Source organism: Peromyscus maniculatus, chromosome 2 (genome assembly GCF_049852395.1).
Source record: "Peromyscus maniculatus bairdii isolate BWxNUB_F1_BW_parent chromosome 2, HU_Pman_BW_mat_3.1, whole genome shotgun sequence".
NCBI lineage: Eukaryota > Metazoa > Chordata > Mammalia > Rodentia > Cricetidae > Peromyscus > Peromyscus maniculatus.
Window position 1 is genome coordinate 104,489,260 of NC_134853.1, and position 15,755 is coordinate 104,505,014.

General features: G+C 41.2%; 1 protein-coding gene across 17 annotated transcripts in view; it reads left to right on the top strand.

Moving 5' to 3' along the window:
* Positions 1-15,755, top strand: part of Ccdc171 (coiled-coil domain containing 171) — a 342,210-nt gene that overhangs the window by 96,717 nt on the left and 229,738 nt on the right. For 11 of the 17 annotated variants that reach the window (XM_015994935.3, XM_015994936.3, XM_076564450.1 and 8 more), the window contains one exon: positions 8,975-9,077. The exons of the other annotated variants lie outside the window; for them this stretch is intronic. In XM_015994935.3, coding sequence (XP_015850421.2) covers positions 8,975-9,077 — 103 coding nt within the window. The remainder of the gene's footprint in view (positions 1-8,974; positions 9,078-15,755) is intronic. 17 annotated transcript variants of the gene reach the window in all.

The window sequence follows — 15,755 nt, forward strand, 5'->3', positions numbered from 1 at the left end:
CCCCATCCACTCTTCAGAGAGGGTGAGGCCTTCTATGGGGAGTCAACAAAGTCTGGCATACCAAGTTGAGGCAGGGCCAAGCCCCTCCCTCCTGCATCAAGGCTGAGCAAGGCATCCCTCCATAGGGAACGGACTCCAAAAGGCCAGTTCATACACTAGGGATAAATCCTGGTCCCTCTGCGAGGGGCCCCACAAACTGCCCAAGCCACAGTGAAATTCTTATTCATTGTCTGGTTAGTAAATAATTGGCATATGGTGATTTTTAATGTCATAGAACTGAGTTTCAACATAAGACACTTAAAAGTGAAGAAAATTAGTTTCTTGTTCACGTGAACGTAGGACATGAATCTTGAAAGAATTTGCCTAGAAAATATTTTGGTTAAGACCTCCATTGGGTGGCTCTCAACCCCCTGTTACTCCAGTTCCAGGGGCTCCTACGCCCTCTCCTGAACTCATATGTGCATCATACCTGCTCCTCACACATGCATACTAAACGAACAACCAAACAACCAAAAAACCTTAGATTTTTAATGAAAAAAATGTAGCTTTCAATTTTAAAACTTTGGAGTTGAACAATGATTTAATCATCTACTGAATAAAACCGTATTTCTAGTATAAGCTGCTCAGCAGTTGTGCTCATTAAACCAGCCTGCAGCTCAGTACCTGCAGCAGGTCTACCAGGCAGAGCTGAGTTTTGATATTCTCTTCTGTGGAAACAGGGGAGCCTTCACTTTCAAATTGCTGTTATTATGACTTGCCTGGTGCCTTCTTCAATGAAATTTCCTTAAGTCCATCATTTCCTAAGATTTGTTTTCCTGCCACTCAGTAATATTTAGCTAGAGCTCTAGGAGAGCCCATATATTGAAAAGGGAATTCTAGTTCTCATGAGGTTTTGTGGAAAAGAATGTTTTATTCTCTGAAGAACTTATGATTGAAAAGTCATGTGAACATCTTCTATGCTTTGGAGACCTAACTTATTGCATAATAATAATGACTGCTCTCATTAGATGGAATTTTGGAGGAGCTCTTTGATTGTTATGTTTTGTGGTCAAGTTAATGTTCTTTGATATTTTTACTTCAAATGTCCTGTTGGATTTTGTAGAGAGAATTCTCCTGATTTTGTTGAACATGTTCAAAACTTATGGATTAGTGGATATTTTATTCTAAAAATCTAATAAAAATTATTGTTTGCTATTTTCACAAAGGAAAATAGTGTTTCTACCATGAGTACTGTTTTAGCTCATGTAAGTATCACTGCCTCTCTTAGTGACCTCAATATTTAACACTGTTAAGTAGTGTCTATCAAGTGTGTGTCTTTGTATATTTAGGCAATATTATACGGGCCGAGATTGATTCCTAAATTTATAAGTCAGTTAAATTTGAAAATATAACTCTTAGTTTTAGCCTTGGAAAAATAAAATGATAATAATATGTAGGGAAGAGAGAGAGGGGGAGAGAGAGAAAGAGAGAGAGGGAGAGAGGAGGGAGAGAGGAGGGAGGGTGAGAGAGACTGATTGATTTTGATTTATATGAAGGCCCTGTAATGACTTGTATGTGAAGTATACCTTAAAAGGCTTGAAATATTAAAGTATTGGTCCCAAGGTAGTGGATCCAATCATTGGGAGATAATAGAATCTTGAGAGCTCTGTCTTAATTAGCAGACCAATCTGTTGATAGACTCATGATTTGATGGCATTATTGGGAACTGGTAGGAACTTTTGAAGTGAAGCCCTGTTAGAGGAAATATGTCACTAGGGTATGTCCTTTGGGGGCCATGATTATGTCTTGTCTTAGACTCCTCTATATATTCTGTGCTTGCCTGTGGCTAAGACATGAGCATTCTCCTTTGACGTGTGCCGGAGACCAAGTATTCAAATATATGAGTCTGTGGAGTCATTCTCATTCCAACTACCCCACCACATGAGAGAGAACATGCAGTGTGTGTATTTCTGAGTCCGGGTCACTTTGCTTCATAGACTAGTTTCTAGAGCCGTCTATTTCCTGCCCATTTATTAATGTTTCTTTTTCTAGATTTACTGTTTTTAAGTGTGTGTGTATGTGTGTAGTGTTCATAGAGGCAACAGATCCCTGTGGAACTGGAAGTACAGGCAGTCGTGAGTGGAGTGTGTCCCGAGCCTGAACTCAGGTCCTCTGGAAGAATAGTATGTGTTCTAAACCTTTGTGCCATCTCCCCAACCTCCCAATTTTACTTTTCTCTACAGCTGAGCGAAGTCCCTTTGTGTGTATATATCTTGTTTTCAGTAACCATTTACCTGCTGGTGGACATCTAGGCTGCTCCTATTTCTTTGCTCTTGTGAAGGGTGTAGCACTAAACATGGATGTGCAAATCTCTCTGTGGGAGGTTGTAGTCCTTTGGGTGTATGCGTAGGAGAGATATGGTGGGATCATTTGATATTTCTAGCTCTGTCTTTTCTAGAAACCTTCATACTTACTTTCATAATGGCTGTACCAGCTCACACCAATCAGCAGTAGATAAGGTTTCTTTTTGTGGTAAAGTCTTTGTCAGCCTTGTCAGTTTTCTTGATAATAGCCATTCTGACGCGGTGAGATGGAATCTCAGTCGTTTCAAAAAAATTATTTATTCCTTGACCCTGCCACCTGTGGTGGGCGAGGCCGCTGAATCTCCCCCTCACCAATGGCAGCACTCAGCAAAGTGAGCCTTGAACCTGGCCTGGGCAGCACGGCAGAACTGACCCTATTGACGGGGTGTGGGTGAACTGGTCCTGAAGCATGAGTGTGGGAGACCTGCCCCTCCATCTGCCTTAGGGTGGGTGGTATGGGGGGGGGAATTCACCCTCCCCTTGTCGCCTGTGGTGGGTGGGAGAACTGACCCTAAGGATGTTAAATCAGGAGAACTGGCTTTTGCTGCAAGGGGTGAACTAGCCGGGGCAATGCTGGAGAGCTCCCCCTGGTGGTGAGCACGGGGAGAGCTGGTGGGCTGACCAACCCCGCAACTACCCAGGGTTATGAATTGGCCCACCCTGTATCCACCCCATCTGTGATCTGCTGGAGCATGTGAAGGGGCCAGTCCTGCAGACCTAAAGCTGCAGGATCTCAATGACACAGGGCAACAACAGGATCTCCAAGAGGAGACCCAGTGAGGGCCCAGAATTGATAGTGTAGCAGAAACCAGAGGCCTCGAACCAGACCACTGACTCTTTGCAATGAACACTTGTAAGTAAAGATATGTGGACAAAAAGAGTTTACTGTGTCACACTACAGCTTCCATGACAAGATCTTTTCTTTTTTTTCTTTTTCTTAAATTTTATTTCATTTTGAGGGGGGCGTTGCAAGGGCAGAGGGTAGGTATGAAGGGATGGAAATATGAATGGGATTGAGATGCATGATGTGAACAACACAAAGAATAAATAAAGAGAAAGTTAAAAATTATTTATTTATCTATTTTTATAAGTTTTGTCTGCATATATGTCTGTGTACCACTTAATTGTGTGTCTGGTGCCCATGGAGGCCAGAAGAGGGCATCTAATCCCCTGGGACTGGAGTCTGCGGGTGTTAAACACTTCAAAAACATTTAGTGGCCATTTGTGTTTCTTCTTTTGAGAATTGTCTGTTCATGAGCCCATTTATTTTGAACTCAGAGAGATCCACCTGCCACTATCTCCAGAGTGCCAGGATTAAAGGCTTGCTCCACTTGATATTTAATTTTTTTGTGCAGGGAAGAACACATTTTGGAGACAGATTGAACTAAGTTTTAATGTCATCCCCATGTTAAAGCAGCTGTGTGACCTATAGTGATTATTCCTGTGATCTGTTTGCTCATTTGTAAAATAGCACTAACAGTTTTTATCACACAGAGATTATGATGAGTATTAAATGCAATATATGTATCGATATAATGGAGGATAAAAATATAGTGCACACAAGAATCACATGGGGCTGGAGTGATATCAACCAAAATAGACTTTGAAATAAAAATGTTGCAATAGGTAAACAGTCATATCTTACAGTGATAGGGTCAAGGTATCATGGAAAGCTAATACACACATACACACAGAGTGACATGGAAAACTAGCACACACACACACACACACACACACACACACACACACACACACACACACACACACACACAGTGACACAGCTCCAAAATATGTGGAGCAAAGTCTGACCTGATTGAATGTGGAAACAGCGTTGTACTTTCAGTTCCTAGTACACTGCTTCTAGTAGTGAGTAGCCCAAGTAGGAATAATACTAACAAACAAAAGACCCAACAGTACTGTGAACAAACTTGACCTTACAAATATCTGTGGAACCACATCCATCACTGGTACAGCACACTCTTCAAGTACAAATGAACTTTTGTGCACAGGCTATAGTCTAGGCTATGTGAAAAGTCAATAAATTTAAAAGGATTAAGAATACACAGCGTGGTCTGAGGATATAGCTAGTGATAGAAAGCTTACCTAGCATGTATAAGTCCTACGTTCAATTCCTAGTACTGCCTAAAGCAAAAAAAAATAAAGGAAAAATTATATAAAGCCTCTGAATATAATAAAATTAAATTAGAAATCAATAATAGAAGACAGTATGGGGAAAATTAGCAAATATGAGAATATTAGTGAACACACTCCAAGTAGCTAGTAGGTTAAAAAGAAATCACAAAGGGATTAGAAAATACTTTGAAAACATACCAAACTTTATAGGATGGTAGTGTGCTTAAGAGGGATGTTCGGCCGGGCGGTGGTGGCGCACGCCTTTAATCCCAGCACTCGGGAGGCAGAGCCAGGTGGATCTCTGTGAGTTCGAGGCCACCCTGGGCTACCAAGTGAGTCCCAGGAAAGGCGCAAAGCTACACAGAGAAACCCTGTCTCGGAAAACCAAAAAAAAAAAAAAAAAAAAAAAAAAAAAGAGGGATGTTCAAGAAGAAATACTCTCAAATCAGGAAAATAACATCCTACTCTAGAGACTTGAACCAAACCTCAGACCAGTAGAGAAAGAAAGAAAAAAAGAGAAAAGGAAAGGAAAGAAAAAGAGATTAAAAATAGAGGAAATCCATGCCTTTAATTCAGCACTCGAGAGGCAGAGGCAGGCAGACCTCTGAGTTCAAGGCCAGCCTGGTCCACAGAGTGAGTGCCAGGACAGCCAGGCCTACACAGAGAGAAATACTCTCCAGAAAGACCAAAAAAAAAAAAAAAAAAAAAAAAAAAAAAAAGAAAAAAAAAGAAAAGAAAAGAAAAAGAAGAACTCAACCAAAAGTTGGTTATTTGAAAATATAGCTAAATTAACAATAGTTGGATAGAGTCATCAAGGAAATAAAAGAGATCAAATTATTAAACAACAGAGAAAATATAAATAAATAAAAATAATTATAAGATAATACCCTGAACATTTGTTTGCTAATGAGTTAGACAATTTAGTTAAAATAGGTAATTTTCTGGGAAGATAGAAATTACCAAAATAACTTAAAAAATGATAGAAAATCAAGTAAGATGTTTAAATTTTTAATTAGAAAAAATTCCTAAAAGGAAAAGCACAGGCTAGATTGCTTTATTGGTAAATCCTGACCATTTAAGAAGAAGTCATACAAATTTGTTAAGAAACCATAGAGAGAACACTTCACATTTCATTCTGTGGTCCATGATACCTGTCTGTAACAAAGCAGGCACAGGTATAGGAAAGCTGCAGTCAGTGTCCTTTGGATAGCTGGCAAAATTCTCAGCATAATACCAGCAAATAGAAGTTTTAGCAGGACAAAAAAAAGAATTTTACTTTTTATCCTTGAAATATAAGTCCAACAAAACACTATAACTTAGGGTTCTTCCTGTGCCATGCAAAAGAGGCCAGTTGATCACATCATTTATTTATTTTAGATACTAGGTACCGTCTTGGTGCTAAGTATATATTGGTGAGGACAAAAATAATCCTCTCTTTTTTTTTTTTTTTTTTGGTTTTTTCGAGACAGGGTTTCTCTGTGTAGCTTTGCATCTTTCCTGGGACTCACTTGGTAGTCCAGGCTGGCCTCGAACTCACAGAGATCCACCTGGCTCTGCCTCCCGAGTGCTGGGATTAAAGGCGTGTGCCACCACCGCCCATAATCCTCTCTTAATGAGGCTTCTTTGAGCTATTCACATTGGAAACAGAACCACTCAAATGAAAAGAGAGTTATTGTGATAGGCGCTGTGAAGACTGTGGTCAAGGAAGTTGACATAGTCAGGCATTTGAGGATGCTTTTCTGAAGTGGTCATTGAGCAAATCCCTGAATACGGAATCATTACTTGTCATATACAATAACCTCTGACCCAGTTATTATGATGTTGTGGATTGAACCCAGGACTTTGAGCACACCAGGCATGTACTATACATCCCTAACCCTCAGTAGTTCCCTATTAGCTGTGGTTAGTGGTTTTAGTTATCTGAGACTGATTATAGTTCAAAAATATAAAATGGGAACTTCTAGAAATGAAGAAATCCCAAGTTTGAATAAAGTCATCTGAGTGGTGTGATGATTTCTCATACTGTTATCCTGGACACAACAGGGCAACCATGCTATCTATACTAGCTGCCTGTTAATCATTAGTAGCATTCCCAGTGACCAGGTGACTCAGCCTAATATCACACTCTTGTGTTCAGGTAACCCTTAGTTCATGTAATAGTTTCCAAAAGCACATGAGTAGTGATACGGACAATTCGGATAGGCTACAAAAAGCTTCAAACTGCAACCCTTTAAGTAAAAAAATGAAGGCAGAATAAGATATTTGAGAGAAAGAGGGCCCTATTGGTATGACTTTTGTAACAGTACCTATCATTATAACTGTTCTATTTTAGTTATTATTACAAACGTCTTGCTGTGCCTGGTTTACAAATAAACCACCTCATAGGTGTGCATGCACAGAAAAATACAGTAGACATTTGGTCAGTACTGTCTGCTCTCAGGCAGCCCCTGGAGCCTTGGAACAGTTCCTTGTGGAGCAGAGGGTTTCTGGGTTCTGAGGCTGTGAGTCTGTCTGTCCTGCCTATCCTGCGTGCTCTGCATTCGTAAGCATCCTTTCACTAGTAGTGACCTCATCAGCTTTTAAATAAGCTTACGTTTCCTCACATTAAAAAACCCCAACTCCTCTTTGACCCCTCTGCTTTCCAGCTGTTTTTCTTTTTCTCTCTCCCTTCTTACCACGGAAAGGATTTCCGAAGTTTTTGTTTCCATTTATTCATCTTATACTTGACCAGAAAAAAAATCTGGCTTACCCCTTCTCCAACCTGTTTCAGTTGGGTTACAGCTGTACTGGAGCTAAAGACGTTTCTTTAAAGTTGGTAATGACCTCCGTGCCCAGTGGACACTTCTTAGTCCTCATTTTGCTTGGCCTTGTGTGGCATTGAACATAATTGACAATTCTCCTGGAAACATTCTTTTCATGATATTGTGCTCTCCAGTTTTCCCTTTTCTTTTGTTCTTTTTAGTTGGCAGAGAGGCTGCGGCTCCTGCAGGCTGTTTTGGGCACTTCTCCCTTTCCATCGAATGCTCTAAGGGCGAGTTTCAGACAGTGCCTGCAAATGATTCCCAGACTTACCCGGGCTTTGCAGTAGTGTGTTCGGCTGCCTCTCCCATTTCCTCCCCTCCATTACTCACTCTCTGCTCATTTTCACGTATTCATGTGAGGCCTGTTACTTTCCAGGCACCCTGCTGGTGCTAGGGATGACTCTTGTCTCCTTGGTGGAATTCGAACAAGCGGTGATTTCCTCACTCTCTCTGCTAACAGTGAGCAAGTATGCAAGCAAACAAGCAAGACAGTCATAGAACAGCCGCAGTCTAAATGGCCTTGACCTCCATTATTCCCACCAAGCACTGAAATCCACCCACTTCTGTTAGTTTGAATCCTTAGACTTAATCTTGACTCCTGCTTTTATTGGAGGAGTCGAGTGAGTACCGTGTAACCTAGCGTGGTGTCCTAAGGCCTGGCTGTTCTACCTACTAAGGAGCTTTCCTACACTCTGTCTAGCATTCTCCGTTCACTGCTAATGCCATCACGTGACTTCTGCGTTAGGTTTATTGGTCTTGACTGCATTTACTCTTGACTGTCTTCTGACAGCTTGCCATGTGACTGCAAGCAGGGTTTAAAAAAATGCTCTTTCAATTTTCTGTCTCAGCTTAAAAATAGTATTTATTTATTCATTTTCTCTGTGTGGAGTATGTGTGTGTGTGCACATGCATGTATGTGTGCACACTCACCCATGCTCATGCAGGTGGAGGTCAAAGGTCAACATTGGGTGAGAGCCTTTACGGCTGTCCATCTTACCTTTCGAGATGGTCTCTTCGTGAACCCGAAGCTTGCGGGTTTGTCTAGACTAGCTGACCGTGAGTTCCTCGGATCCCCCTGTCTCTGCTTCTCCAGTGTTAAGGTCACGGGTGTGTGCTGTCATACCTGGCTTCTGCATGGGTTCTCGGGATCTTACTCAGGCTCTCATGCTTGTGTGGTGATGCTTTCCCCAGGAAACAATCTTTATAGCCTCTTGCTTCAGTTTTATTGTCATGAAATTCTTATCTTTTGCCATAGCATTATTTTAAGGATAGAAAGATTTGCTATATACAAAGAATTTTTTTTTTTTTAAATTCTTCCTGAGATAGGGTTTCTCTGTGTTAACAGCCTTGGCTATCCTGGAACTTGGTTTGTTGTTCAAGTTAGCCTCAAACTCAGAGATTCTCCTGCCTCTGCCTCCGGAGTGCTGTGATTAAAGGCGTGTGCCTCCATAGCCCAGCTTACATAGTACTTAAGAAATGTGAGGCACTAAGTCTTCAGTGAATTATTATCCTAGACTTTGTACAGTTGCACATTTGGCCGAGTGAAAATATGAAAAGACAGAGTTTATTAGTAATGGATTTGAATTGGGCAGTTAATACCTTGTTGAGACTTAATGATGCTATATAAATTCACGATAAAATCTGCAGCTACTACAACATGTAACCTTATTATGTATGCTTTTCCCCCTTAATTAAAAGGCTAAGAAGCACCAGGCCTTCCTAGTAGAGACATGTGAAAATAACGTGAAAGAATTGGAATCGGTCTTGGACAGCTTTACTGTGTCAGCCCAGTGGCCATCAGGTTAGTTGAAGGTGTAAGATGACAGATGCATCTGTCAATGTTCCAAAGTCACTGCAGTTTGGGAATTCTGCAGATGCCTCTTCTAGTCCCTCATCTCAACATGCTTTGATCGGATGACATGACAAGAGCGGTTCTCACAGCAGTCAGTTGGCCTAGCTGGCTGGGAAAGGGTGACGGAGTGTGGACCTGCTGTTGTCCTCTCAGAACTTGATTTACAAGTGTGGAAGCCTGTGTGGTTGGACAGACAAGGGCTCACGTGCTGTGTTCTGAATCCAACTGAGAGAAGAGTCCTTACAGTATACCTGCAAGGGGAACAGATGTTTCCATCAAACTGAGCCAAGTTCTGCGGCAACCTTCAGCAACTTAAAGGTCATGCATTCAAAAGGTTATGTAGGACACAGGCCGGAGCAGTGCATGCTCTACACTGCTGCTTTCTGAGCCGGTTCTCACATGTGCATATGTGTGCTCTGGAGATAACAGTGCCAGCTAAAATATTTTTGGTTTAGTATTAATCCACGTTAACATAATTAAGAACTAATAATATTAGGTAGAAATGCTTTTGGATCTAGCTAATAACCTCTGTTTACAGTTACTTTCTTAGTTTTTTCTAGTTTTGCATCATGAGTGCTTACAGTAGCACTCCCTACCTGTTTCCTTTTGTCCCAGTTTATCTAGTTATTGTTATGATGTGATTATACTCTTTAAAAAAGGATATAACATTAAGTTCCCATACATATGTATGTTTAAGGCAATCAGAAATGGTTTGGGAAGGGAGTTCTTTCGGAAACGGAATTTTGGGGAAGTTTGTTGTCCTTGGCCTGTGCTTTGACTTGCGACGTGCAAGTCCCTCAGCTGGTGAGACATTTAGTATGTGCTGTTGCTACTTTTTCAGTCTGCTTTTATATTTCATGTTTTTAGCTGTGATTTCATTAAGTTCACATATAACTTTTCATTCTTATATTTTAGTAGTGATTTAAAATAAAATGATTATGGGGGTTAGAGAGATGGTTCAGAGACTTAAGTGCCCTGGCTACTCTTCCAGAGGACCTAGATTCAGTTCCTAGCACCCACATGGTGACTAATTGTCCATAACTCCATTTCCACACATACAGAAATAGACTTACACAATAAAATAAATCAATCTTAAAAGAATTAAAGTCGTTGTACATTGTATGTGCACAGCATATGCACACACACCACAGTGTGTCAGTGAAAGTCAGAGGACAACTTGTGAGATTTTTACTTCTCTTTCTACCATGTGGGTCCCTGGGATAGAACTCAGATCCTTAGGTTTGGTGGCAGGTGCTTTTACTTGCTGAGCTATCTGGCTGGCCCCAGTAACTACGTTCTTAAACCTGAAGTTTCTATATACATGAGTACACTATACATTTAGGAGATGTGCTGCCAGATGGGGACCGTGTACTCGACTGATGATCTCGTATAGAGACATTGCTGTTTGAATAGTTTGTGACGGTTAGTTGTTCTTTTGTCTTTGTAGATTCATTCTCCTCTGGTGCTTGTTTTGATTGTGCTGTGTGAGGCTGACTTCCATCATTTGGGCACCTTTGCTGTCTGGCTTCCTATTCAGTTTGGACAGTAGGATGGTGGGAGAAGTCAGGATAGTAGTTCTTCTCGCCTTCTGCTCTGGAGCACCCAGGAAGTAGCGGCTCCTTTCAGTGGCTGCGTCTTGTACCAGATAGCCCCTGTCTCATGGGTGGGGCTCTTGATAGGTGGTGGTGACAGTGCACTTTCCACTTGACCCTTTAGGCTTAGACGTAGTGTTGGTTTTCAGCTTGTCTTTATGGTCTGTCATGGTAAATGTCATGCTTGCCTCCATTTCTGTTCATAATCTCTTTGATAGATTATCTTCTGGTGAACTGCTGTGAGGGTGCATTTCCCACTGACTCACATACCTATTTGGGATTTGTTTCATCTCTGTATTATTACTATTATTATTGATTCTGTTTCTGCTTATACTAGCCCAGGTTGGATTGCTGTTATTTATTTTTTTTAGTTAGTCTGCTGTTTTTTTTTTTGAAACAGGTTTTCTCTGTGTAGTCTTGGCTGTCCTGGATCTCTCTCTGTAGATCAGACTGGCCTCAAACTCATAGATATCCACCTGCTTTTGCCTCCCAAGGTGTGTGCCACCACTGCCTGGCAGTTTTTTAAATTTAAATGTCTAACATTAAAATGGAGTAGTTGCTTATTAGATATTGAGCTGTTCTCAGTAATTGCTGTCAAATATTAAGTAATTCCATTGTTTAATGTTTTACAGAGAATATGACCCATTAAATCTATCCTATACTATTTTGAGGACATATATGTTACATCCCTAAAAACTGTGTATATCTCTCTAGGTGTACGAATCTTTGAGAGAAAGTCTATTCAAATCAAAGCATCTTCTCTCACCTCATGATGGTGGCACATTCTTAGAGCGTATAACAAATTGTAACTGGTTAGCCTGGGAAGAGTTCCCAGAGCCCCTGGTTGTCGCTGTAAGTCGGCAGTGGTTCTGCCTACTTTCTCACCTCTCTGCACCTTTAAACTCAGTACATGCCCTGCTTCTACCTGGATTTCAGGAAAAGTAATCTGTAGTTGAGACATAGAGGTGAGGTTACATGATTTGTTTAAAACTTCTCTTTCAAGTGAAATGATTGGGTTGGTGAGACGGCTCAGCAGGTAAGTGCTTGCTTCAGAAGTCTGAGACCTGAGTTCAACCCCTGAAGTCCACACTGGAGGAAGATGCTCCCAGCCCTCCTGTGATCTCCACACATGTGCTGTGGCCTGTGCCTGTCCCCCCACATGAATAATAAATAGAAAAATTAAAATGAAATGATTGAAAATTATTTCTATGACTTGATCTTAGTCGAGAACTGACAGTAGTTGCCCGGTGATTTAGTTTGGTGCCTGTGTATGTTAGGAAGTGTTCTGAAGTCAGTGTAACCCTGAGTTTGTCTTCAGGTAGCAAATGATCACGGTTGAGCTAGTCCAGGGATGCTCAGGAGTTTCTGTACATGTCGGATTACCTCTGTTTTCTTATCAGTGTGGTGTTCCAGCTCATCCCCCAAGGTCTCTAACACCTCTCTGACCGGGCACTAATCTCTGTGCTTCCATAGTCCTTTTCAGTGTGCTTTCTTGACTGACAGGGAGATGAGTGAGAGACCCAAGCCCTAAACTTTCCCTGAAATGACGAGACAGTTTTGGGGCTCTTAATCTAAAGCCTCATAAGTCTGGTCAGTAATAATCCGTTGTATATTTGAAATTTGTGAAGAGATTCGATCTTAAGTGTCCTCACTGCCCTCCCCTGTCCACAAAATAGTCATTACACATAATGATGGCCGTGTTAATTAACGTGATTGTGAGAGTCACTTCACAGTGTGAACATACAACAAATCATTGTATAACCTGAACTCACAGTCAGTTGTTCCTCAATAAGGCCAGAAGATAACAACAAAAACTTGTTAGAGCATGGATTTCCTTTGCTCTAAACTGCCCAGGCTTTCATTTCCCGTAGAAGTCAAAGTGCTAGCCATGACCAGCTCCATCCTTTCTTACCCACTGACCTCACTTGCTACTAATGTCCTGCTCGGGTTCGGGTCATCCAGCTTCGCGCTAGCTTGTGAACACCCCAGGCATTCTCTTGCCTTAGCAGTCTTTATGACGGGCATTCTTTTAGACGGAGAGTTTTTGTTGTTACTTTTGTTTTGGTGGAGTATAGCCGCGTAGCTCTTTCCTACTGTTCTTAAGCCCATATTCAAGTGTCCATTAAACCCCTCCCTCTGTGTAGTCCCCTGTTTTCTGCCCCCCACTCCTTTTCTGCTGAACTTTTTTTGTGCCAGATCTCCTATTATTGCCACACATTTCTGACACACTATTTAGTGCATTTCTTACTATATCTAAGTTGTCTCTTATTCACTAATGTATAGGGCAGTGTGTGGCACAAAGTAGTCACTCAAAAAACTAATGACTATGAATAAAAACATAAATGATTAAGAGAATGTTGGTCTGTTTTACTTTGGTTGTTGTTGTTTTGAGGCAAGGTCTCGCTGTGTAGCCCTGGATGGGCATAGAACTTGCTATGTAGACCGGGCTGGCCTTGAACCTCACAGAGATCTGCCTGCCTTCCAATTTGGGAATAAAGGTGTACACCACCATGGCTGGCTCTGTTTATCATTTTAATTTCTGTAGTTATCAGTGTAGTTATGAAGTCTCTCTAAATTATAGTCTCTCGGAGCCTTTGGCAAATAGTCACTGGGAGGATTTTCCCTTGAGTGGAATTGCACAGTTCTTGATTCATCATAGAAATTTCTCCATGATTGCTCACTTTGTTAGACAAGGAAGGTTCCCTGTGTAATCAGGGACATTTGTCTCTACTCTACTTCCTACCTGCTACTGATACTGGACTAGTACTGCTTAAATCTTGCTTGCTTCCCCTGGTGAGGATCAAGGGTTGGAGGAGGGTCATTTCTGCTTTGAGCCCATGCAGTCTTCTGCCTCAAATACAATGTTTCTTCTAATACAGCATGTGCAGTGCTCTAAAGCTGGCAGACGTTGGGATGTGACTGTTTCTTCACCAGATTTTCCTTGTGGTTCAGCCTTCAATCCTCAGTGTGGTAGACTTTTCCTGAAGGCTTTCTTTGAGGAAATACTTTGTAATACTGTAGAAATATTACTTTTTCTTCTACTTGGAGAGACTAAAGAACCCATGAAAATAATAGTCACGGGTGTGTGAGGGGGGACTAGAGACATGGCTTTGTGGTTATGAGCACCGCTGCTCTTCCAGAGGACCTGGGTTTGATTTCTGACACCCACATGGCAGTGGATGGCAATTTGGAGAGCCAGTTCTGGGGGATCTGATGCCCTCTTGTGGCATCCACTGGCACTGCAGTCATGTGATACACACACAAACCACATTCAAATAAATAGCAACAGAGTTGGATGCTTTTAGGCATATGAATGCCACCTAGGAACTGATTGGGCAGTCTGAGGGAGTGCTTTTAGGAATCAAGAAAACAAGCTGGATTTTTTATTTCTTTTTTCTTCCTTGACTTCTTTCATATAAGAATAGTTCCCAGACTTAGTGTCATTTTAGAATTTTGATTATTTTGTAAACACTGTGAGATGTGCTGTAGCCAGAGATTCCTGGGTTGCAGAGACTGAGGGTGGATACAGGAGCAGCACTCTGGTTCCCATTCATGCTGTTCGCTGGTGTTTTTTCTCTTGCATTCTCCCACTTTCCTTGAGGATTACAAACCAAATTCTCAGTCATTCATAGTCTCATAGATTTAGTTTATGAAGTCCTATGGAGTGACTTCCCTAAGAGTACTCAGCATTCTGTAATATATCAAATCTGTGTAATTACATGAAATGTATTATAGAAATATATGACAACATATGTTATTAACTTTCCCAAATGCGAAGAATGGCCATACATGCCAGAATATTTTGTTTCAGACACTTGTATCTTGGTTAAAGGTCAGATGTAGAAGCCATTTTTCTGGCCCCATCTCTCACAGTATGTCAGAGGTAATGACTAGTTACAGTAAAGTAAGTGGAGGGCATTCGACTCTAATGACTGCTCTTCATCCCCAGCATCTCCTACACTCTTGTCTTCTTCTCTTTGGATTTCTGTGACTTCTTTTTTAGTTACCACGTCTCACCATTTTCACTTCACAGTTGTAGTGATTTGAATAGAAATGTCCCCAGGGGCTCATGCATTTGAGAACTTGGCGGTGCTGTTTGGAGAGGTCACATCACCTGTAGGTGGTAGAGCTTTGCTGGACGAAGTGCATCACTGGAGCAGGCTTTGGGGCTTTAAAGTCTAGCCCCACTTCCTGTTCTCTGTTTCCTGGTTGGATGAAAACGTGATCAGCCAGCTTCCTGCTTACACTGCCACACTTTTATACTGCCATGCTTTCCTGGACTACTGCCATTCCTTCTCAGGTATGGCGGCCTCTACCTTAAGCCAGAGTAAACCCTTTCGTCCTTACATTGCTTTTGCTACAACAGAGGAGTAACTAGTACAGTAGTTGTCCCTAAACGTCATAGGCTTTCACAGAAATGAACCTTGATTCTTGTTCATTGTAGTTTTAAAATACACTGTTGTTCTCCTTTTTTGTTCCTTTTCTGTAGATGTAGATTCTATTCAGTTACAGTGAGTCATTTTTTATTCCATCTTGATTTTTGTTAACTTTGGTTCCTTTTAGCTTTTTTTTTTCTTCTTTTTTTTTTTTTAATATTTATTTATTTATTTATTTATTTATTTATTTATTTATTTATTTATTTATTATGTATACAGCATGTATGACTGCAGGTCAGAAGAGGGCACCAGATCTCATTACAGATGGTTGTGAGCCACCATGTGGGTGCTGGGAATTGAACTCAGGACCTCTGGAAGAACAGTCGGTGCTCTTAACCTCTGAGCCATCTCTCCAGCCTCAAATAATTGCTGATTTTTTTTTTTTTTTTTTTTTTTGGTTTTTCGAGACAGGGTTTCTTTGTATAGCTTTGTGCCTTTCCTGGAACTCACTTGGTAGACCAGGCTGGCCTCGAACTCACAGAGATCCGCCTGGCTCTGCCTCCCGAGTGCTGGGATTAAAGGCGTGCGCCACCACTGCCTTCCTTTTAGCTTTTATAGAGCTTATAATACTTAGAGTATGTATAAGTATAGTATATATA